This window comes from Macaca thibetana, chromosome X, assembly GCF_024542745.1.
Source record: "Macaca thibetana thibetana isolate TM-01 chromosome X, ASM2454274v1, whole genome shotgun sequence".
In the NCBI taxonomy this organism is placed as follows: Eukaryota; Metazoa; Chordata; class Mammalia; order Primates; family Cercopithecidae; genus Macaca; species Macaca thibetana.
Window position 1 is genome coordinate 43,778,690 of NC_065598.1, and position 25,821 is coordinate 43,804,510.

General features: G+C 40.9%; 2 protein-coding genes across 2 annotated transcripts in view; both read right to left on the reverse strand.

Annotated features, from left to right (window-relative positions):
• MAOB (monoamine oxidase B) overlaps positions 1-25,821 on the reverse strand; it is a 713,383-nt gene that overhangs the window by 402,797 nt on the left and 284,765 nt on the right. The window lies entirely within an intron of this gene.
• EFHC2 (EF-hand domain containing 2) overlaps positions 1-25,821 on the reverse strand; it is a 198,034-nt gene that overhangs the window by 21,261 nt on the left and 150,952 nt on the right. Inside the window, exons 12-13 of the mRNA XM_050775820.1 lie at positions 11,856-12,053; positions 9,787-9,879 (exon numbers count right to left, since the gene is read on the reverse strand). Of these exons, the coding sequence (XP_050631777.1) occupies positions 9,787-9,879; positions 11,856-12,053 (291 nt within the window). The remainder of the gene's footprint in view (positions 1-9,786; positions 9,880-11,855; positions 12,054-25,821) is intronic.

The window sequence follows — 25,821 nt, forward strand, 5'->3', positions numbered from 1 at the left end:
AGGTAGTAGTCCATTTGAAGATATAAATGTGGGAGTCGTTAGCCATATAGAATGTATTTAAAGTCATAAAATTGGGAGACTTGAGGAGATCATCAATAACATAAGTTCTTCTGTCTGTTCTTAAAGTACAGAATTTGTCAGTAAATTCCCATTACATCAATTATAAGAGGCACTTACTCAATCTTAGGGGTTTCAGAAGTATAATATCCCAGTAATCTGGGAACCAGTCAAAGACTACCAAATAAATCTGGGATCACATCAGACTTCACTCCTCATATACAATCCACTAAGCAGTCCTGTGGGTTCTACCACTGTAGCATATAACAAGTCTATCTATTTCTCTGCATCTCTTTTACCACTCCCTAATTCCAAGCCACTATTGTCTCTCATCTGGATTATAGCAATAACTTCCTGTCTTGGTCTTGCTACTTCTACTCTTACCTTGCTGCAGACCATCCTCCACCACAGTGCTCTTTCTAAAACACAGATCAGATTAATCACTTTCTTGCTTGCAATCCTCCAGTGGCTTCCCAGTCCACTTAGAACACAAGCTAAACTCCTTATCAGGGTTTATAAGACCCAACTTAATCTGGCTGCTGATGGCCTCTCTGATTACATCTCCTCACTTGAAAACTCTCTCTGTTTACAATGTTTCAGGTAAACTAGCCTTCTTCTAGTTCCCTGATCATGCCAAGATTGCTGGGAGAAATGCAAGGCATTTGCACTTCTGGGCCCTTTGTCTGGAAAGTCCCATTTCAAATGTTGCTTCCTTAGAAAGTCCTCCTGAAGTTCCTCTTATCTGAGTCCCTATGCCTGAATTTGCATTTGCCCTAGATGATGGCACTGGAACTTACTGGAAAATTTCTGGAAGTCACCACAGGAAGTCCTATTATTAGACTTTGTTACCACTAACTCTGATACTTACCTGTTACCTCATAACACCCAGTCTTCCTTCCTGCCCAGTTCATATGTCAGACTCAAAACATTGAACCATTTATCCATTTAGGGGGACATTTGAGAATAATATTTAGGAATCAAATTATATTCAGGAAGGTCCACTGAATAAAAGTATACATAGCTCAGAAATAATGTCTAAATTTTTTTGAGAAAAAATGCTTGAAAGAGTTCATCTTTCCAAAATCCCAGAGCCAGGCCTAAAGGAAGAGTTGTGGTAATGTGGTAAAATACTCCAAGCTTTTCTTTTCATTTCTGTCTTAGAGGATCTCAGTGTGTGTGGGAATCCCCCCAAGAGGCACAAGGGAGAAAAGAACAAAGGATATTTCAATCAAAAGGAATAAAACTAGCTCATGTTTCTTAGAAGAATTCTTTGCTCTTGGGAAGTAGATAGAGTTGCAGTAAATCATGATGAATCAATCACAAATATTTCTCTCCCTTTTCCCCCAAATCCTACCAAAATGACCAAAAAATAATAAAAATAGGTTATAACCCACAATGACAAAGAGAATTGGAAAAAAGACAATGGTAGAGAAGAGACGTCAAACTCTTTTCAAGATGAAAAGTAAACAGAGGATTGGTAAATAACTTGGCAGAGCTGAGGAAGAGAAGCTGAACCCTAAATGTCCCTGTCAGTGGGGAGAGGGCACTCAGAGTCCAGTTGATTTGGCCCACAAAATTCCTGGGAGACTGAGTGACTGCTGACTCCAGGTGCCAATAAAGGGAGGGATACGGTGTGGCACCGAAAACACGGATTGTTTGAAAGCCTGAAGAAAGCGGGTGATGGGTGCAGTGGCTCACGCCTGTAATCCCAGCACTTTGGGAGGCCAAGGCGGGCGGATCACGAGGTCAGGAGATCGAGACCATCCTGGCTAACACGGAGGAAACCCCATCTCTACTAAAAATACAAAAAATTAGCCGGGCGAGGTGGCGGGCGCCTGTAGTCCCAGCTACTCGGGAGGCTGAGGCAGGAGAATGGCGTGAACCCGGGAGGCGGAGCTTGCAGTGAGCCGAGATCCGGCCACTGCACTCCAGCGTGGGCGACAGAGCGAGACTCTGTCTCAAAAGAAAAAAATAAAAAGCCTGAAGAAAGCAAGAGCAACTGAACCGCCAAGTATCTTCTTCCATACTATGCTCCTCCCTATAGAGAGCAGAGGCTTGTTCGCCAGAGAAATTCAATGAAAGAAGCTCCAGTTTGGGGAGAGGAGGCAAAATGGATTGCAGAAGACGGGGGCGGTCAGGCGCCTTCCTTCCCCTTTTCTGTTCCTAGAATACCAGTGGCCATGCTTAAACTCTCCCTTTCCCCCATCACACCCTCGCTCCTGTCTTTGCAGGAGAAGGTAGGATTCTTCTTTCCATACTCTGAATGGTTAAAAAGAAATCTCCAGATTCCAGCTTCTAGGGATTCTCTAATAAAATGAAGCCTCAGGAGTTGACTGGGCAGTGAAATCCATTAATCAACAAACCCCTTCCCCCGACCAAAGCATCCAACATTAAAGACAGAGAAGCCAAAACAGCAACAGAAAAGAAAAAAAAAAAAAAAAAAAAAAGGGGGGGGGGAACCAACGGCAATTCAGGGAACAGAGGGAAAGATGTGAGATATGAGGATGTATTACATTCCTGAAAAAAGAACAGAAGACTACAAGAAAGGAATATCTGGATGAAAAACGTGCTCTTGGAATTAAAAATATTAATATGATAGTAAAAGATGCAGTAGAAGGGCTGGAATATAAACTTAAGCAAATCCCTTAGTAAATGCATCCTAATGAAAAAGAAAATCTGGGAGAGAAAATATCCAAATTCGAGAGATCTAAAATCTTTCTATTTATTATTTATTTATTTATTTATTTATTTATTTTTCATACAGAGTCTTGCTCTGTTGCTAAGGCTGGAGTGCTGTGGCACGATTATAGCTTACTGCAGCCTCGATCTCCCAGGCTTAAGTGATCCTCCAGCTTCAGTCTACTGGGTAACTGCAACTACAGGCACGCACCACCATGCCTGGCTAATTTTTTAATTTTTATTTTTGTAGAGACAGAGTCTCACTATGTTGCCAGGCTGGCCGAGAACTCCTGAGCTCAAGTCTCTTCCTGCCTCGGCCTCCCAAAGTGCTGGGATTACAGGTGTGAGCCACCACACTTGGCCTTAAAATCTTAGCAATAGGAGTTCTCATAATAGAGAAGAAATTATTAAATAATTAATAGAAAATTTCTCAGAACCAAAGGACAGCGACTCCAAACTAGAAGAGCCTATAGGGTGTTAAGCACAATGAATCCATATATAGTTACACACACACACACACTCTCTCTCTCTCTCATCATGAACTTCCAGAATACCAGGAATAAAGAGAAGATCCTAAGAGCATTCCAAAAGAATAAATAGCAATGGAAATCAATATTAAGCTAAATTTTCAGTCACTATAACAGGAAGTTAGCAGACAGTATCTGCAAATGATCAATTATGGTATCATGTGCAGTGCACTCAATATGTACATGCTATTTTAAATAGCAGAAGCAGCTAGAAGTGCTGAAAGTGGCTCCTTCTTGTGAATGGGTCTAGGGGGTGGAAAAGAATGTGGCCAGAGATTGCTGTTGTTGAAATAAGCTTTTTAGAATGATTTGATAATTTTTGACTATCAACATATGTCAGTTTGATACGAATAAAATTTTAAGGAGTGTAAAAGCAGATGAGAGACTCTGAGACATGATTTTCCAGGGAGTAAACATGTAAAAGTCAGATGTGGAAAGAAAGAAGTGCTACTAGTCGGGAGTATATTCAGGAGGAATGAGTCTCTCAGTTTTCCTCCCTGCTCCAAAATTCTGCCCGTAGCCTCCTGGGCCACTGACGTAAGGTGATTTTTCATGCCATCATTTGCTATATAACATGCACTCTAATATACACCCTGCTTGCTAGATGAGGTTGTAAGTAGAGAATCAGGACATAAGGAAGATCTCCAGTCCTAACAATAGTATAGGTCAGAGGAGGAGGAGGAGGCAGGGGAAGCAGTTCAGAGAAAGGTCTGAATATTACAGGAGTGAGAACAAATCAGTCAGTCAGTGACTACAGTTACCCCTGAAGGTTATCTCCCCAAGTCCGCCATCACGGGGAGGGAGGCCTCCCTCTGTCTCATGGCTAGAAGCATCATTTACCAAATCCTAGCCATCCTTTCAAAATAATCTGGAAAAGCCTATGAATCGTATAGAAGATAAATCTCCTTATTTCATGGCCTTGCTGTGCTTTCCATAAAAAACGTGGTCCCAATTCTCCACCTGAGTCCCCTGCTTCACTCCTCTCCAAATGACATTGGCTCTTGTTAAAACTCTGATCCATGGTCAAAGGACAAAGATTTGCCACTCTGGAGGAAATTCTTTTCAAAAGGCTTTGAAGGCAATTCCAAAGAAGAACTTTCTATGGCCACATTGTTGGAATCAGTGTGCAGCCTTCCAGGGTGACTGCCCTAAAGGGCAGCACTAATTCTGGCTTTGAAGTGTTTCTACGCTTGTTAAAAAGTCAGCCTTCTTACTTTCAAGTCCTAGCTCACAGTGTGAAAGTGTTTTCCTAAAACCTCCATAAATTCTTCTTTCCCTTTGATACTCGCGAATCCACCATTTTCTCCACTACACAAACTCAGAGACATGTTTGTGGAAAAAGGGGGAGGGAAGGCAATTCCTCTGGTTCCTTTCTAGATAATACGACCCCTCGAACATGCTTCCTGATGTCTTGCTAGGTGGGAGTTCTTAGAACTGAGTCTGATGTGACGTTTGACTGATGTTCATACTCCCCCTCCCCAAAATGATAAATGGCTTGAAAACCACAGAAGCCATCCATCTCCTTGCTATGGGGAATAATCCTGAGCTGCTCTATTTCCACCCTTGGTAGAGGTAAAAGGCTCAGTGGCAGCTGTATTTTGCTGAAGAGGAGCCTTCTTCTCCTCTATTGCAAAGGTCACCCTATCATTTAGGGGAATGATCTGGAAGGGAGAGAAGATGGTGAAGATCCATTTTTGACTCAGTTGTATTTGGTTTCAGTCCATTACCCAACAAACCCAGGGGTGCATCCTGAAACACCTGGTAAAAGTCATCAAGGCCAGACATTTGAGAAGAGGTGGAGCTCTGGGCCCCTGCGTCAAGTTGCCAACAAGTAACTCTGGTTATCTCTAAATAGTCATGCCTCTAAATTCCAATTCTGACTACAGCACAGATCTCTGTGAGGTGAGTCACAGCTGCCAGGTAAGGACTGTACATAGAGTCAATGCTCTGTTTGTCCACATGGTTTGGGATTTAAAAGAAAAATCTTTTCAACTAGAAATTCCCTTATATTTGAAAAGGTAGAAAGCATCTGGGTGGGTGGATGTGTCTGACAAAGAGACAGAGAGAGTGAGAGGAGAGAGCACACAAAATAGAAAAAAGGGAGAGATAGAGAGAAGGGGCTTCTCTCTGAAAACTTCATCAGTACACCAAACACTCTGCCACAATAGCTACCACATGGCTCAGCCCTTGCCCTTCACCCTCACTGCCAGGTATTGTTGGGTGAAATCACAGGAGCCCTAACCCTGCCTCTGGGAGCGGGGCAGGGGGCAGGGCTGGGTAGACTATAATGAGATGATTTTAAAGCCCTGTTAACTTTTTCCGTTTTAACTGATATTTCTGGATGAGGCACCAGCTCTCTTGGGAGGCCAGTTCTAAGGCATTCCATGGAACCCAAAGCCAACTATAAAAGTCTAGCTCAGGACAGAGCTGCTGGGGAAAGAGTTGCACTTGAATCTCTACTTATTCCAAGTCTAGATTCAGAAGGCCACAATTAGGGGAGAAGGCTGCCTCTTTCCTTCCCAGTCCCACAAAGAATACATGGAATGACTTCAGAATTCCCTCTACCTCTTACGATCTAAAAATCAGAATTTCTTGCTTATTATTACAGAGGAACATTAATATCCAAATGAAGGCTCAGAGGTGTTGAGTAAATGCCCAAGAATCGCATGGCCAAGAAGCAGTAGAGTTGACCTGCAGAGGCAGGAGCAGCTCTGGTGGATACCAAGCCCATGTTTTTCTCCCCCGTGTGCAGTGCATTAGCACAGGACAAGTCTTTGAGGCTGCAAAATGAACAAGATCTAGTCCCTACCCCCAGGAGCTCAGATAGAGGCAAAGGCTTAGAGTATCTTAGGGAGTTGTAGTTCTACTTCCATTAGAGGCTCATCTTGGCCTGGAGCACAGTCTTCAGTGAAAGACTCTCCTTATACCTCAGAGTTTACACTTATGAAATGAGGAATAATGCCTACTGTCAATTAAAATGTACCTTTTAATATGCTCAAAAATTTGCAGAATATTCTAAGGCCCTTAGCACTACATCAATACAAAGTGTCACTCCTATTATTAATGGATAATCGCTACCACTATAAGAACATTTGAGTCTGATGCTCTGTACATTAATGAAATGAATTTGCTTGGTAAGTAAGGTGACCTTATACCAGCTCCCACAGCACAAACTGACAGGGGCTGACGTAACCAGATACAAAAAGATTTTGAAGTCTTGATTCCAGTTTGAGTTATGCTAACATAATAGGAAAAGGCCAAGCTGAATTATAAGAAAAATGGGAATGGGGTAGAAGTAAAATCCTGGTACCAAAATATAGGGTTAGGAGAAATACAAGGGTAACAATTACTGGGTGAAAGAAAGCATCCAACCCTTTAGCCATATTGTTTTTCATCTCCTGATCTGAATTCACACAGCAGGGTTACACGGCTGCTCAACAGCTGCCCAGCTTCATCCCAAGGCAGGTAAAACTACTACTGGGCAAGAGCGTGCATTGAACAAAGTCAACAAGCTCCATGCCTGCCTCCCACGGGAGACTGCAGACGTCAGAGGGGGCTCTGGCTTAGCGTGCCATAAGGAGGGCTGTGCAGAAAGAGACTCTGGTCAGGGCTCTGTAAAGCCCTGTGGAGTCTGTGGGGAACAATAAGAATGCAGAATATAAATGTAAGCTGCAGGCTGATGGGCCCATTAGGAATTAGGGCAGTCTTTGAAAGGAATCTGCAGAGATGATGCAAAACACCAAGCATGTGACCCAAATCATGGCAGGGCATATTGGAGGGAGAGGGGAATGGGAATGAGACATTTTCTAATCTGATTAGTCTGAAGTTTCCCCTGAGTGTGGAGAAGGGTCACTGCACAATTAGAGGCAAAGTTAGACTGAACATGGTCTGCTTAGCAGCTGAGCGGGATGACCTCCTCAAAGCTAAGCTGGGCTTGGAGACAGATGTGTTCAGAGACTGAGACGACTTCGAAGCAAGTTCTGAAACAATCTTTTTGCATTTAATGTCAAATCGTAAAGGCAAAGACAAAACAGTCTGCTGAGAGAATGAGAGGATGATGACTTGGTGGCCTCAGCACTGGATAAGAAACATGTAGGTCCTCCAGAGGCCAGGCTCCCACATTGCTGGACTTTCCAGGACAACTCATCCTCAAGGCCATCACAAGATAATCTAATAAACATCCACAGCTTCCTGACTAGAAGACAGCTTAATGTGTGAAAGGCATTCAGATCCAATTGTTGAAAAACATGGCTTCCTCTACATAGAAAGACACAGGTTTCTTCCAGTTCATTTCTAAGTACGAGTGTGTGGTCTATGGTCCCTGACTTAAATTTCTCTCCTAGTCCTCAATCAATTCTTTGCACGAGGTACTGTGCTGGGTATTTTATGTATGTTATCTCAATTAATCTTCCTAACCACTAGGAAATAGGTACTGTTATCTCATTCGAGAGATAAGGAATCTGAGGTTCAGGCAGGTCAAAACCCTTGCACAAGATCACACAGCTAATAAGTGGACTCAAAGAATTTAAGAGATGGGAGTGGAGGAAGGGGGTAAAATTGTCAGGATGTGACAACCCATTGGTTATTTATAGGTGGTAAATCAAACAGAAGCAGTATCTGCATCTGAATGAATCAAAGTTCAAGTCACAACTCTTCATTACAAGGTAAGGGATAAAGAGACACATAAATAGTGCTGTGAGAATTCTTAGGAGGAGATAATCACTCTGATGATCAGCCAAACAAATGCAACAGAGCTTCATGGACATGGTGCCACTTGAAATGGGTCTTGAAGGAAGAGCAAGCTTTCAGCAAGTGAAAACCATTGGGAGCTATTGCCTACTGAAGAAATAGCAAGAGAAAAGGCCAGAGGGGAAAAAAAAAAAAAAAAAGGGAGCCAGGGAAGGCAGGAGGTATATGTATAAAACGCTAAACGGCCCATGTGGTTACACTACTGGGAACAGGAAGGGGAGTTTTGGGGGTGGGGGATGATAACTGTGAAGAACTCTGAGTCCAAGGCCTGCCTACTTCATCTCAGTTCCTTTACAGCAGGATCCCTCACACGGCTACTAGCAAATAAAAGCAAATAGGGTTAAACAAAAACAAAATCAAAACAAAACCAATAGAGCTGATAATCTAGAAAATTATTCCAGGTCGATTCAATGTACACACACATCCAACTAGATTTGCCCTCTTCTGGGTTTCCCTCCTGACACCTTGGACCCTAGTTCTCTGACATAGAATTTGGCTTTATCTGTTCCTTTGGTTTCTCCTTTTGTCTCAAACAAGGACTCCCCACTTCAGACCCTATTTGAGAACAATGCTCCAACTGTCAACCCGAAGCCCCACTATGGAGAAGGAGCTTAATTCAAAGTTAAAGAGATGGTCCTTCCTTAGAAAGCAAAGAGACACCACAGAAGGTTTGTGAGTAAAAGTGCAATATGATGTCACGTATTTTTGCTCTTAGAAGGTATTTAGCTGCTACATGTAAAGATGAATTTAAACATTTAGAGACTGGTGGATGAAAGACCAATGTGGTGGCACTGCAGTATTTAAGAAAATGTGGGTCAGAACAAGAATGATGATAGTGGAAATGGAGAGGAGAGAGTAGACGCAGGCAGTAAGGAAGAGGTAGAACTGTCAAGACATTCTAATCTACTGGCTATTTGTAGACAGTAACTCAAAATAATTAGAAGCAGAGGATGTGCCTTTGAAAAGTTCAGGATTCAAGTCACAGCTCTTCTTCTTCCACACTATGTGACTTTGGGCAAAAAACCTCGTCTCTCTAAACCTCAGCATCCTAATGTATGAGATACGAAGGGTAACAGTTCCAACCTCACCAAGCTGTACTCAAAAAGTAAATGAGATAATGTGTCCAAAACAATGATCACAATGCCTAGAACACAGCCAAAAATGTCAGAATTATCAAGATATATAAGTCAGAGGAGGAGCTAGAGTGAGTGATGCTATAGGACGCATAAGAGGTGGCTGGAGTCTAGGTGGCTGAGAGGGACATGCCAGGAAATCAAAAGTCAGGTTCAACAGTAGAATTGATGTGTTTTAGAAAGCAGTTCACCATGCTCTCCTTTTATAGCATCATAATCTCTACGTTTTACATCTGGTGCTCTATCAGGACAGAGCCCCATGCTAATAACCCTAGGTTATCTTACTGCATGTCTGTAGCTATCAGGAACTGCTGCTTTGAAAAACTTGCCCTGAATTTTACATCTAATGTCCTCCTAACCAACAAAGTTGTGTATTTCATTTTGCCCCAGGAATCTGTGGATATATAAGTGTGTATTCATGTTAAAAAGATAAAACAATAATTTGTAATAGGTTCTCTAACATTCAAAATCAAGACAAACTTTTCCTTCAGTAACACTTAAATGGAGGTAGGTCACCAATAATATAATCAAAACAGTTAAGGGTAAATCAAGGATAATTAAAGGAAGATGTAAAACCAGGAATGGTCCCCCAAATAAAACTATGCAGGCCAATCCCTATCAAGAGTGGAACTCTAACTTACCTTGACAATAAGGATTCTAGAAGATCATCACTCAGAGGTAATCTGGAGGATTTGCACAGCCTTTTAATGTCTTTGGTGGGTAATACATTTTTTCTGCATTAAAACAGAGTAAATGAGCTTTCATATACCTTGTATACCTTTAGTAACAATTACATATTATAGGAAAGAAAATACATTTGTGATGTTTCCTGAGAATGTACACATGGAAGTATGAAAATTGGCATTGGAATTCACAATAAGGAAGAACAGTCATATTTCATTTCATCAACTTTTTCTATTTCAGAGGCCACCAGATTCCATCCTTACAAAGGCTTTTCCTTCAAGATGCAGATTCTTGGTTGGTGACAGTACAGCCTATTAAGGCTGCAGCCACAAGTGTTGCTCTAAGTAATTGATCTGCATTCTTGACCACTAGTCAAAAATGGTTCTGATATTTGAAAACATCTCTTAATTTGACAGGCATCTAGAGCCTCCAACACAAGTATGATATGACTTGAGGGTGTTTTTCTGTTCTTTTCCTTGGACCCAAAACCTTATAACCTGGAAGCCCCAGCTGGGGCCTCAATATTCACTTCAATTTTTTCAGATGCTAGCAGTTTTCTCTAGAGCAGCCCAACAGTCATTTTCTCCAGTCTTCTGGGGGCAAAGAAATGCTTGTCCAATGTTCTCATTCAGCCAACACTTTTCCAGGCATCAGGCAAAATTAGAACCAACAGGAAAGAAAGTTGGCTCTTTTCTTTGCAATGAGAATGTTTATATCTAGAATGAAAGCTTGTTGGATCTGGAAGAACCTCAGGTTATCTGGTCAAGCAGCCCCATTGTTCCCAAGAAGTGTTCCTTGAATGAAGGAGGGCCACACTTCTCACTCTGGGGAAGGGGCACCACCAGGGTGGAAGGCAGGGCCAGGGCCATGCAAAACTCAGGTCACACATCTTCTAGAAAGCTTGGGGAAGCTTAAAGAGTCAAGGAAAAATACCACCTTTATAAAAACTCAAAGAGGATGCATTATGGATTAATAAAAAAATGTTTATTTCTAAGACAAACTATGGGACCTGCACAGATATTCAGGGTATGCAGTTAGCCACTTGGGTGCAGACTTCAAGTTTGGGGATAAGGAAAGAGGTCACAAGGAAGAGAGATGGCAGTGGTGTGCAGCATAAGGATTAAAAGCTAGAGTGAGAACTAAGATTTTTCTAATTCTAGATGAAATCAGTAAATTTATATTTCTCCCCCACTGTATCAGGTCTGTAAGATGAATAAAAAAAAATTAAGATGTTTGCATCCAGTTGTATATAACAATGACTTAATGAAGCTCAACATGCAGACAATCAACGTATAAGAAATAGCTTATGCTGAGCTTCATTATTTTCAAGAAGAAATAATTTCAAAGAAATTCTACAGAATGTTTGCTTGAAAATTCCATTTTCTGTTTATTATAAAAGTTACATGTATAAATCCCCATCAGTAATAAAATAATGTAAAAAGATCACAACTCAAATTAACCCTTCTAACATTTTGATTTACTATGCTTCAGTTGAAAGCTTCTAGAAACAAATGAAAAGAACATGCAAGGGAGAGTCCTATTCTTTCAAAGGTACAGGGCCTCTCCTATTCCATCAACAAGACCAGCCTGGCCAACATGGTGAAACCCTGTCTCTACTAAAAATACAGAAAAAAAAAAAAAAAAAAAAAAATTAGCTGGATGTGGCGGTACAAGCCTGTAGTCCCAACTACTCAGGAGGCTGAGGCAGGAGAATCTCTTGAACCTGGGAGGTGGAGGTTGTAGTGAGCCGAGGTCATGCCACTGCACTCTAGCCTGGGTGACAGAACCAGATGCCATATTACACACACACACACACACACACACACACAAAGCTCACCATCACTGGGAAATATATGTACCCAAATACTTCTCCGAAAATGATTTAAGGTGTCTGTGCTAAATAGTAGAGTATGAGTATGATGACACATGTCAATTTCTTTTTGCCCCTTTTGATAAAATAGAAATTCCTTCATTACTCAGGTTCACAGAAATGTAAATGATTAGAATCAATAAAACAAAAGCTTACTTTTCTCGATCTTCATACACACAGGAATAAATGAAACTGTCGAAATTCTCAAACATATTTTTCTTGAACTTTTCGTGGGCCAGTGCGATTAAGAAATCCACATCTGAACAGGTGTCCTCAGGTGCACGGTAGTGACGTACAATGGTTACAAATTCTTGTTCTGAGAGGTTTCCAACAGTAAAAGACATCAATATGTCTCTGTAATAAAAAGGGAAAAACATTTATAAGCTGATACATAAGAATACAGTATTTTACCTCTCCTTCCATTTAAAAGATCCAAATTCCATTTTATAAAACTTTTACCAACTGTACAGAGGTCAGGTGATTTTTTTAAACTTAATTTCTCTACTTAATTTGGGAGCAGCAGGAAGGCACCAATGCCAGAATGGAAAATCATAGGCACTGTAGCTTATAAATAAAAATGGCATTTTGCCCAGAGTCAAACACCTACCAAATAACAGCCTGCAACCAGGAAGTAAATTTTTAAAGGCCTTGAATGGTCAAAAAACCTGTCACCAAGTACATGACTTTATTCAATGCCTATTAATCTTCCTTATACAAAATAGTAACAGGCTTGTGTTTCTGGTTTCCTGGGACATAAGATTTGTTAAGTTAATAAATTAGAAAGGTGTTTTGGGATAGGGAAAGCAATCACGCACATTTCTGTAATAAAAAGTAAAAATGGACACACCCTAGCAGTGAGAAAAAGAAAAAAGAAAAAAATGAAACGTTAAAAGACCTATGTAAGCATACAGCTATCTGCATCTTTAGAAGGCAAATGATACTGAGATTATTAGGTAGAGCTTAAAAAACTAAATAACAACATATCAATGAAGAAGACTCGAGGCCTAACAAATTGGCTGAATTGTTTTCAATGTAACTCTGTGTGAAAGCCATAAACTATGCAGCATACATCACAAAGAATTACATCAAAACGATTAAAATGCAAAATGTTATGCTGTTACAGGAATAAGCTTCCACTGTCTAGAAAATTTATTTACTGGAAATAATTCAGTTTCTAAGAATCCTGAATAAACAAGGGAATAGAAAATTTTATTTGGCCTTCTGCTAGAAAGAGGTCTTTCAGAATAAATGCTTTTAGTTCTTTCAGGTATTTCTGGACATTATCATTTAATAATTCTAGATTCTCCTAGTCAAGAATTTCCATAGAGTCTAGGAAAGCCTACAGCAATGATGTTGACCTATCTAAAGGAAATTCATTTCATCTACATCTACTTCTCAAGTTTCCTCGGTTGTTTTGTTTTGTTTAAATTTGGTTTTGCTTTTGTATTTTTAATGAGAAATGAATGCAAAATCCAACCAAGATGATCCCAGAATTTCAGCAAGTCAGGTCAGACAACCAATTAGTAATATTGGCAGGAGGCTCGCTATATGGAAAACACTGTAAAAGGCTCTCTGGCATTTTAACTTTTCCGAGTCTGTTATCTATTTGCACTGTCCAAGCATATAGAAGAACTTTCAAAGCCAGAAACTGGTAGGGCCACTTAAATAAACAGTAATAGCAATAACTTCTGCCATTTGTTGAGTACTAACTGTGTGCCAGGTCCTGTGCTAGCAGGGACTTCTGACATGTAGCCTAGGAGGTGGTGCTACTATTATCCCCACTGTACAGATGTGAACTGAGGCAGAGAAATGTTAAGTAACCTGCCTAATGTCACAAAAGCCAGAATGTGAACCCATGTAGTCTGGCTCTAAAGCCCATGCTCTTGCATACTACTCTATCCCTCTTCTGTTGGGACACAGAAGGTGGAGAGAACTGATGGAGTGGGGCTCAGTCAGGAAATCTGCCTAAAGGCAGTGGGGTTTAAGCTGATTTTTTATGAACCTCTATTGCCTTTATTGTCTGTCATCTCTGCTTTGAGGGCTATCACTAACCATTATTTAAAAACTAAGAGAAAATAATTTCAGAAAACCTGAGTCACCAACCATCACTGACACAGGGCTAAGTAACCACAAAAGAGCCACTCCAAGTAAAGCCCCTGGCTCCTCTACAACACTGGTCAAGAAATAGTCATGCCATGTGTGTAAAATGGAACACTACACCATCATTAAAAGTATGATGTTTGGGGCCAGGTGCGGTGGCTCATGCTCATAATCCCAGCACTTAGGGAGGCCAAGATGGGCAGATCGCCTGAGGTCAGGAGTTCGAGACCAGCCTGGCCAACGTGGTGAAACCCCATCTCTACTAAAAATACAAAAATTAGCTGGGCGTGGTGGCGCACACCTATAATCCCAGCTACTCAGGAGGCTGAGGCACGAGAATCATTTGAACCCAAGAGGCAGAGGTTGTGGTAGCTGAGATTATGCCACTGCACTCCAGCCTGGGTGACAGAGTAAGACTCTGTCTCAAAAAAGAAAAATAAATAAATAGAAATAAAAAAGAAGATTATAGAAGAATATATCTAAAAGTTAAAAAAAAGTTATGATGTCTGGGAGGCTGAGGCAGGAGGATTGCTTCAATCCAGCAGTTTGAGGCTGCAATGAGCTCTGACCATGCCACTGTACTCCAGCCTGGACAACATAGTGAGAACCCATCTCTACCAAAAAAAAAAAAAAAAAAAAAAAAAAAAAAAAAAAAAAAAAAAAAAGCTGGGCATGGTGGCATGCACCTATAATCCCAGCTACTTGGGAAGCTGAGGCAGGAGGATCACTTGAAGTTAGGAGTTTGAGGCTGCCAGTGAGCTATGATCATACTGCTGCACTCCAGCATGAGTGACAGACCAAGACCCCACCTCTAAAAAAAAGAAAAGTATGGTATTGATTGATATTTATTGGTATGATAGATGTCCATGCTATGTTGATAAATGTAGTATGATCCCAGTGAAAAATCAAAATACAGGTGCACATATGGTCATAGAAATAAGACCAGAAGGATGCATGCCAAAACATCAATAGTATTATCCTGAATGGCTGAGATGTCTTTTTAAAACAAAACGTATTTCCATTTTTTTCTGAATTTTTGTAATAATCAAATATTATTTTCATTGTCTAAATGAAAAAAAAAACATTTGAAAGCATTTCCTTTTGAGAGTAGAATATGGCGTGAAGAAGAGAAAGTGGCATGCTCCCAAGGACAAGGAAAAAGAACATGTGAAGCAATAACTAGAAACTTTCCATACATCTTTCACTAAACTTATTATAGCACCACCAGAACATAAAAGTTTATTTTCCTTTTCATTGGATAAACTGAAATTATCCTGGCTTCACTGCAGTTAAAATTTATATCTGCTGGGTTTCTGTATGCTTGGGTTTTAAACAGCTCAGTATTCCAGTTTTACATGGCGTTACATGAGAGTTTCAAACAAGCTGCGCTATACTTGAAACTGCCGACAGCCCTGCAGGGCATCAGGGGCTCCTGGAGCGGCTGCCTGTGTGGCTGCTGTGCCCACGTGAGGCAGGTTCCTGCACCAGGGATCTCAATCAGGATGTACAAGCCTCACCTTGCAGACCTCAGATGGCTGCCGCCACTCTGCCCCGCATTTGACACATGTGTGTTTTTCAGGATTCACCCCGCCCTGTTAAACTTTAGTAGGATTCACAAAGAATTAAAAACCAAAAGTCACACATTCCATTTTTTATTGTAGTAAAATACACATAGCATAAAATTTCCCATTTGTGACATTTAGTATATTCACAATGTTGTACAACCACCACCTCTATCTAGTTCTGAAACATTTCCATCACCCCAAATAAACCTCATACCCATTGAGCAACCACACCTCTTTCTTCCCTCCTTCCTAATCCTCCTCCCTATCCAGAAACCACTAATCTGCTATCTCTACAGATTTGCCAGATTCTGGATATTTTATATAAATGGAATTATGTAATATGTATTCTTTTGTGATTGGGTTCTCTCAGCACATTTTCAAAGTTCATCCATGTTGTAGCATGTATCAGGACTTCATCGTTTTTCACTGCTGAATTCTTATTCATTGTACTATCATACTATTGTTCATTGTATGAATGTGCCACACTTTGTTTATCCACTCATACGTACATGGACATGTGGGTTGTTGCCACCTTCGGCTGTTGTGAATAGTGCTGCTATGAACATCTGTGTACAAGTTTTTGTGTAAACACCTGTTTTCAATTCTTTGGGTTACATATACCAAGGAGTGAAACTCCTGAGTCACAGGTAAGTCTGTTTAACCTATTGTGGCACTGTCAAACTGCTTTCTGCACACTCTATTTTTGCTTAGCAGCAGCCACAAAAACATAGGTCCAACTTCCATCAAGCATAGCCATTCCTCACCTAAAAACGTCATACTGAACTTGAAATAAGATCTGATAGCAAAATCTGATCTCAGTACTTCTTGACCAATCATTTCAGGGAAATAAAAATGTATTTTAAAAGGCAGTTGTGATTGTATTGATCTTGTGTCCTGTGATTATTATTACTAATCTTGAAGATTTAGATAGCAAGTTACCTTTGCCTTTAACCAACACTGTACTACATTCCTGGAACTAATATTTTAATACAGTATAATAGTATAATATCACAGGATTATTTAGTTAATCTTATAAGGGATGCTGCCATGATTTTCTCTTGGCTTTTGTAACTAAAGTCATAAGACTCAAAAAAATGCCAAGATGCTCTAGGGTATTGAGAATTCTATGCAGAATTCTGAAACATGAAACGCTAAACAGCTTTATAAGACATAATTCCATTAAAGTCATCCAGTAAAATGGTGAATCAAAACTTCCTTTTAAAGCTCTGAATCTCAGGGTATTTTCTTACTTGTTGAATCATTAAAGTTTAAGCAATGTCTTTCAAATAAACTAAAAAAAAATAGTTTTAGCATAAACAAGGGCTCAAGAGCCTAAGCCTTCAGACCCTAAGGCATACAGCAAAATCTAGTTGAGCCTAAATTAAACCAAGCAGCAGTTTTGGCGACAATTAGGTAGCACCCTTTCTCATTACTTTCAATTTGATATTCATCAAATAAAATGTGTTTTGCTTCCTGTAATCAGAAGCTGTGCACACCTGCTCATATTCTACCCTCCCTCAGGCTTTCCCTTACACTTGTGGGCCTAAGCTGCCCATACAAAACAGAAACCCTTGCTGTATTGTCACTTATATTCCAGCATGTCATACTGTGGTTTTGTTCATTGTTGAATCTGTGGCTACAGGATTGCCAGACAGTAGAGGGTGGTAGAGATAGCTGGTAGAATATGTGTCAGAGGAAGGAGAGATGGGAAAATACATCACAGAGAGTCCAATACAAATGTCTGACCAAACAGGTTTTGCTACAGGCCTAACCAGAGTCTAATGCCATGTACAAAGCTCTTCAACTCCACTGGAGAACAAGGCCATTACAGATGGCCACTTCACCTCCAGAGAGTGCAGTTATAGACTTGTGGTATAAGTGGTTTCTTCTGGAGTTATGCAACATGGTGACCTCACAAGACAGACCAAGGAATTCCACAGAAAAGGAGAAAAAAAGGGGTCACTGCAGACTATCAGAAAACTATCTACTCCAGCTGAGGTCACAAGCTTGTTTTCAACCAGGAGGCAGTGTGCTTTAGTGGAAAAAGTGTGAGCTTTCAAATTACATTGACCTGTATTAAAATTCCAGTCCCACTAATTCACCAGTAAATGGGAACTGTGGTAAACTACTCAACTTCTCTGAACCTCAGTTCCTTACCTGTGAAATGGGACAAGACCACTTGTGAAATAGAATTTTATTTTCCTATAGAAGCCAGGATGATATGTTAAAACAGAAGTCAGACCATGTTCTTTGCCTATTCAAAACCCTGTGAGGGCTGGCCATCTCTCTCAAAGTAGAACTCAAAGGCCTCATGATGGCTTACAAGGCCTGACATGATTGGCCCCTCCTCTGCTGTCGCTAGGAACTCATCCTCTACAACTCTTCCCATCCTTCCCTCTACACCTGCCTAAAACAAGCCAGGCACATTTCACCTTCAGAGCCTTTGTACTTGCTGTTCTCTCTACCTGGAATGGAATGTTCTTCCCCAAGACAGTCACACAGGCTATTCCTTCACCTCCTGTAGGGCATCTTATCTTGTTAGATGTCAGTTTCTCTGTGAGGCCCTCTCTGGCCAACCTTCTTAAAAGTGTGACCCCTGGCGGGGCATGGTGGCTCATGCCTGTAATCCCAGCACTTTGGGAGGCCAAGGTGGGCAGATCACCTGAGGTCAGGGGTTCAAGATCAGTCTGGCCAACATGGTGAAACCCTGTCTCTACAAAAATTAGCCAGGCGTGGTGGTGCACGCCTGTACCCCAGCTACTCGGGAGACTGAGGCAGAAGAATTGCTTGAACCTGGAAGGCAGAGGTTGCAGTGAGCTGAGATTGCACCATTGCCCTCCAGCCTGGGCAGTAAGAGCGAAACCCCATCTCAAAAAAATAATAATAAAAACAATAAAAAGTGTGACCCCTTCCTCCACAACTCTGGCGCTTCCTAATCCGTTTCCTGCTTTCTTTTCCTCAGTGTCATTCATCACACTCTAACGGTATATAATTACTTATTTTGAAGATAGTCTTTATCTCCCTCCCACCCCCACTGGAGTGTAAGATCCACAGAGAGCAGTGGTTTTTGTCTATTTTGTTCATTGTTGAATCTGTGACACCTTAAATAGCCCCTGGCACATAGTAAGCTCTCTATAACAAATAGTCTGATGAAGAAATGAAAAATGAGGATTAAGTTAGCAAGATATAAAAAGCGTTCCGCATAGTACCTTGAACTATGAATGCTCAATAAATGATAGCAATTTTTATTATTCTCATCATCTCACAATGGAGATAATTTCAAGTTGTGTTAAACTGAAAGCACTACTTCTCTTAAGTAAGTTTATCTTGGAGAAATGTGAAATGCTTTTGATGATTCTGAAACCTTACAATCTATCTGCAGGATATAAAATGAAAATGGCATGCTTGTTTTAAACAGTCATATTCAGGAGTAAGTCTAAAGTACTAAAAAATAAACTCCAGGTATGCCTCCTTTTATACAATGAATAGATCTGAAATGCTCCATAAATACTTAATTTTTAGAAATTGAATTAGATGCCCTCTTTCACTATTACATATAAAGATATGCTATCTTTATCTTGGTCATTTTAAATTGGCAATGGCATCTAACATCTTAGCTTTAAATTCCTCTAATTTCTGTCAAGTTCTTAATGACAAGCAAGCACACTGAACCCTGAAAGAAATAATAAATCCTTTTTTTTTTAAGAGGCAGGGTCTTACTCTGCACCCAGGCTGGAGTGCAGTGGTGTGATCAGGGCTCACTGCAACCACGGACTCCTGGACTCAAGCAATCCTCCCATCTTAGCCTCCCAAGTAGCTAGCTTCACAGGTGTGCACTACCACGCTTGGCTAATTTTTAAACTTTCTTGTAGAGATGGGGTCTTGCTATGTTGCCCAGGTTGGTCTCCTAGGCTCAAGTGATCCTCTCACTTTGGCCTCCCAAAGTGCTGGGGTTACGGTGTGAGCCACTGTGCCCAGTTTAAAGAAATCCTTTTGAAACTAAATAACATTTACATACTATAAATAATAACAGCCAAATTCATCTGCCTTGTAAATTGAGTTTTTGATATATTTTCTCAAAGAGAAGTAAGTACATCTGCAGTGAAAATCATTGACCCTGTTGTCTTATTCCAAATAAATATAAGCAGCTTCATGTTTTCTCTGTATTACTGTTCTAATCTTCATTTCACATCAACTATAATACTATGATTTTTCCTGTTTTGACATGTAGTGGAATGTACATGGTAATTTTAATTTATTTAGTTTGAAATTCAGTATGTCTTGGTACACTCGACTTCAGGCCTATTTAAGTGTAGCCAAACAAAATGAGATATTTTCATGCAGTTAAGAGTAATTGCTGTATACCATTAACAGTCTATTCTTCACAGAAGTATAATTTTAGAAATCCTTTAAAATGTTCATCTATAATTCTTCCATGATTTGGTACAATATGCATTTAAACAAGCTAAAGCAACAGTGGGCTTTTTAGTTTTGTTTTTTAAATTGTGTCAACATTTTTGGTAACTGGTAACAGCAAATGAAGTCTCAATACTGGTGCTTACCATGCAAGGTAAGCAGAAGGAGTGAATATTAATTTCATTTACAAGCAGAGTTCTTCGTTTTCTACCACTGCCTTTGCATTAACACCCACTTTACGTTCAGGGATTATTTGTCTCTAAGCAAACCCCACTTCTTTGGCTTTTTGTTTTTCACTGTCTCTCACTTGGCTACCAGATGGTTTAGAGGCCTACAAGATCATGGTGAGCTCTGTGACAATCGGAGGGCCTTGTGTGATGAAGGGTGCCCCCAGCTAAACCCACAGGTTAGCTGATCATACAACAGGTGAATACAAAACACGGTCTGTGCTCTATTGGTGCTTATAATCAATTTAGTAATTCAAGATTTACTCACATCAAGTAATTATCGGTAATATAATCAGATTCTTAAATCTTTTTGAACACACACTTTAAAATATAAAATTTGGGCCAGGCACGGAGCTTCTTAACTATAATTCTAGCAACTCGGGAGGCCAAAGTGGGAAGGTGACTTGAAGCCAAGAGTTCAAGGCCAGCCTGGGAAACCTAATGAGACTCCATTTCTACCAAAAAAATTAAAAAATTAACCAGGCATGGTAGCACGTGCCTGTAATCCCAGCTACTTGGGAGGCTGAGGTGGGAGGATCATTTGAGCCAAGGAGGTCAAAGTTGCAGTGAGCTATGATCATTCTGCTGTACACCAGCCTGGCTGACAGAGCAAGACCATGTCTCAAAGGAAAACAAAATGTGTATATATATATATACAGGCTTTACTCCATTATAAAAGTAATACATTTCCAATTATAGAGAATTTGGATAATATGTAAAAGCAAGGATAAAAAGAAAAGAAAAACCATACACACCCCTGCCACCCAAATATAACCAAGTAAACATCCTGGTACACTCCTCTGCAGTCTCTTTACTATGCATGGGCATTTGTCTTTTTCTTAATAGGTGTGAACATATTTTCATCTTTTTCACTTAACTAATACATTTCCATGTTATTACAGACTATTCTGAAACCAAAATGCTAAACCATACTTCTGTTACTGGATATTACATGTTTTTTTTTCCAAATTTTTATACAAATAATGCCATAATGAGCATCTATATGCATAAACATTTGTCTGTATTTACAATTATTCCCTTCGGATGGTGTTCCAGAAGTACAATTAGTCAGGCAAAACAAAGGAACATTTGACCAGCTAGGCAACATAGCAAGACCCCATCTCTACAGAAATTTTAAAAAATTAGCTTGGCATTGTGGTGTGTGCCTAGGGTCCCAGCTACTTGGGAGACTGAGAGGCCAGGAGGATAGCTTGAGTCCAGGAGTTTGAGGCTTCAGTGAGCTATGATGGTATCACTGCACTCCAGCCTGAGTGACAGAGTGAGAAAGTGTCTCAAAAAAGAAAAGTAAAATAACAATTAAAAAGACTGTAATCCCAGCACTTTGGGAGGCCGAGGCAGGCGGATCACAAGGCCAGGAGATCGAGACCATCCCGGCTAACACGGTGAAACCCCATCTCTACTAAAAATACAAAAAATTAGCCGGGCGTGGTGGCGGGCGCCTGTAGTCCCAGCTACCCAGGAGGCTGTGGCAGGAGAATGGCGCGAACCCAGGAGGCGGAGCTTGCAGTGAGCCGAGATCGCGCCACTGCGCTCCAGCCTGGGCAACAGAGCGAGACTCCATCTCAAAAAAAATAAATAAATAAAATAAAAATAAAAAGAAAGTAACACTTAAAAAGGTCTTGACACACAGTACTAAGTTGCTTTTACCCTCCCATCAGCAATGAGGAAGAGTCCTCAGCAATGGAATATCCTTTCAAAAGGTGTTTCCTGTCAAATATGGAGACGGAAGTAAAAGAAAAAAAAAAGTGTGTGTGTGGTTTTTTTTTTCTTTCTTTCTTTAACAGAGTCTCGCTCTGTCACTCAGGCTGGAGTGGAGTGGTGCGATCTCAGATCATTGCAACCTCTCCCTCCTGGGATCAAGTGAGCCTCCCACCTCAGCCTCCTGAGTATCTGGGGGCTGCAGGTATGTGCCACCACGCCCAGCAATTTTTTTTTTTTTTTTTTGGTAGAGACGGGGTTGGCTTTTTGTTTTGCCCAGGCTGGTTTCAAACTCCTGGGCTCAAGCCATCTGCCTGTCTCAGCCTCCCCAACACTGGGATTATAGGCATGAACCACCATGCCTGGCCATAAAAGCGTTTCCTAATTCAACAAGTAAAAATGATGCCTCATTTTAATCAATAATAATTTGATTGCTAATAAACTTCAACATCTCTTCCCCTTATTTAAGAAATATTCTTCTATTGTGTTCTGTCTGCACACATCCCTTGTCCATGAATCCATTCATTCATTCGTTCATTCATTCATTCAATAAACACTGATTGAACATTAACTTTATGTTGAATGATGGAAAATAATAGAGGAATGGACCAGATTTGACTCCCAATCCTCAATATCTACATCCTAGAATTAACCACAGACTAGAGGAAAAGCCAAGTCAGTGAAGTAGAAAGAGTGCTACAATAAAGATATGTCCAAAAGCTCAGAGAAAGTACCCCTCATCCAGTCTGACATGTGTATACATGTAGGGAGAAAATCAGGAAAGCTTCACAGCAGAGATGGTAGCAGAGCAGATCTTGAAGATGAAAGGCAATCTGCCAACCAGAGAAGTGGGAGCTGAGTAAGGGAAGGAGGCTGAGAGGAATGGGAGAAAGAATCATATCCTCAAAGATTCAAAGAGGGCAAGAAGAGCCAGGTGCGGTGGATCACACCTGTAATCCCAGCACTTTGGGATGCTGAGGCAGGTGGGTCACTTGATGTCAGGAGTTTGAGATCAGCCTGACCAACATGGTGAAACCCCATCTCTACTAAAAATACAAAAAAAAAAAAAAATTACTGGGCATGATGGTGCACACCTGTAGCCCCAGATACTTGGGAGGCTGAGGCAGGAGAATTGCTTGAACCCAGGAGGCGGAGGTTGCAGTAAGCCGAGATTGTGCCACTGCACTCTAGCCTGGGCGATGATGAAGCAACACTCTATCTCGAAAAAAGAAAAAAGAGGGCAAGAAGACGGTATAATACATCTGAAAAGCTGTACAAAGTGTTAATAACAGGCACAGACATTATCAAGAGCTCAGTGTATGTCAAACATTGATCTGCTTCACATGCATAGACTCATTTAACCCTCATGACAATCCTTTCAGTAGGAACTTGGTTCCCATTATACTGATGAGGAACTAAGGCCCAGACAGCTTTAACAGATTGCCCAAGGGCACAATACTATTAATAGTAAGAAGTGGAGCCAAGAATTAAACCACGATGTTCAGGGTTCATAGAATGATTAGAATATAGTGAAAACAAAGCAAAAGATAAATTAGAGAGCTGGCAGGTGGGGCCCAATCATGTGTGCATGTGTGTGCCATGTTAGGATACCCAGGTTTTCTTCTGTTGGTGAAGGGAATCTCTTGAAGGGTGTTGAGCAAGACAGCAATATGAGCAGAGAGTTAGAAGCCCAAGTACTCAGGAAGCAATGCAGAGGTAGGCACGGGAGTGCTTCTGGGATGAAGAGAATGGGCTGAGGTTGCAGCTCAGAGGCAAAACTAGAATTGAATGTGCTGGACCTCGGATGGACTCTAAGCCTCTTGTTGAGTGTCTGGGAGACAGGGCCATCATGGAAGCTAGCTTTGGACAGCAGGAGGGACACCTTTTCTACTGAGATGAAAAAGGAATGCCAAGTTGTGGATGTGGGGGCATGGGTGTGGTTTACATCTCAGGATCTCTATATGCTCTATTAACCTGGAGATGAGGTTTTCTGTTATAAATCGGAGGAAAATGGTGAAGTTAGGAGCTTAAGAGTGAGAAAGTTTGAAATATCCATTGTGAAGAGTGGAAACAGGTACTAGGCCTTGATTCCCTCCTTAACTGCTTCTTCATCCTCAGCTACTCACTGATCCATCAGTTGTTCAGCTTGTCATCTGTGCCTTTGATTTCTATTGGTCCTTTCCTTTCAGCATATAGAATGTTCATGTCTCTCTCAACTTAAAACAACAGCAAAACCCAGTCCATGACCTTCTGCCCAGTAAAGTCATCCTGGTAGTGTCCACCAGCCTGGCAGAACCTGTCTTCCACAGCAGCCTGGTGACAAGAAGAAGCCACAGCAGCGGCGTTTGGCAGTGGTCTGGCCATCCCCAGACAAAATAAGCATCCCTGGGGTTCCTGGACAACAAAGGGCAAAGGAAAAGAGAAGAGGTCTCAAGAATAGACTGACAAATCTCCAAGAGGAATTCCAGATAATATGGCAAATGGGAATTAAATGAGAAAGTAAAAGAGAGGTGACCACATGCCAATCTGGAGCAGGTGGCATGTGTCATGATGGTTCAAGGGCAATCAAGGAGTTCACATTTATGGTGAAGATTTCTCTTGATTTCTTTTCCTCCTGTCATCTTATTTTGTGTTTTCAGTTTTTCATGTATTGTTGCTATTACCTTATATTGATTGCTACTTGTCTTTTGCAATACAGCCTAAATGTGGCAGGTTCTTGAATAACATCACCTCATTCAACATCATTTTATGATAATGCTGATTGGGAAAAAAAAATGGCTCCAGGCTGGAGCCACTGTCTGCATGAAGTTTGTACTTTCTCTCCATGTCTGCACGGGTTTTCTCTGGTTTCTTCTCACGTCCCGAAGCTGTGCACATGAGGTGAGCTGGCATGTCCATATGGTCCCAGTGTGACTGAGTGTGGATGTGTGAGTGCACCCTGCGATGGGATGGTGTCCTGTCCAGGGCTGGTTCCCATCTTGTACCCTGAGCTGCTGGGACAGGCTCCAGCCACTCATGACCTTGAACTGGAATAAGTGGGTTGGAAAATGAATGAACAAATGAATACAAATTAGGATAAAATAAAAACTCATCAAGTCTATGACGATAAAGGACATGGGACAAAAACGCTCAGCAAGCCTGCTCTACTTCTGATTTTTTGGTTTTTAACTGCAAGGTGGGAAAAGATGCTCCTTACGGTGTTTGCTCTGCAAACATTTATTCCCTGATTTCACCCATCACTACCACGGCCACTGCCACTCACTGATTCACCAAAATTGGGTAAATCATTGTCTTGTTTTTATTAATTTTTTTTTTTTGAGACAGAGTTTCACTCTTGTTGCCTAGGCTGGAGTGCAATAGGGTGATCTCGGCTCACTGTAACCTCTGCCTCCGTGGTTTAAGCGATTCTCCTGCCTCAGTCTCCCGAGTAGCTGGGATTACAGGCGCCCGCCACCATACCCGGCTAATTTTTTGTATTTTTAGTAGAGACAGGGTTTCACCATGTTGGCCAGGCTGGTCTCAAGCTCCTGAACTTAGGTGATCCACCTGCTTCGGCCTCCCAACGTGCTGGGATTACAGGCATTTGTCACTGCGCCCGCTCTATTCATCTTTCTTAAATGTATGTATGGCTCACATTTATTTCAATGCTTGATATTGTAAGTGTTTGGGTCTTTATTTAGAAGTTTGGTGATTTTTTTGTGAACAGAACTATGCTGCAGGAACTTCACTTTTGTTTACCTCAATTAGCCTAAGGGAAAATTGGTTTCATTATATGTCATTCACCTAAAGTCACAGTTTCTGAAAACCTATTGACAGCATTAAGGATTTACCGTATTTGGTTTGCTCTTAGGTTCTGCAATTCCATTTAGAATCCTATTCTTGATTAACTTGAAATTGCCCTAAAATATCTTAAACCTATATATACCTAATTATCAAAGAAATAGATGAAATATGATTTCACATTCAGATATAATATGAGGAATCTTGCCCTTAGTCTCCTTATTCTCTCTTTCTGAGTTTCGGTTATTTTATCTGTGGCATAACCCATATCATCTACCTTTTTAATTTTTCTAATCATGTCATTCACCTCTTTGA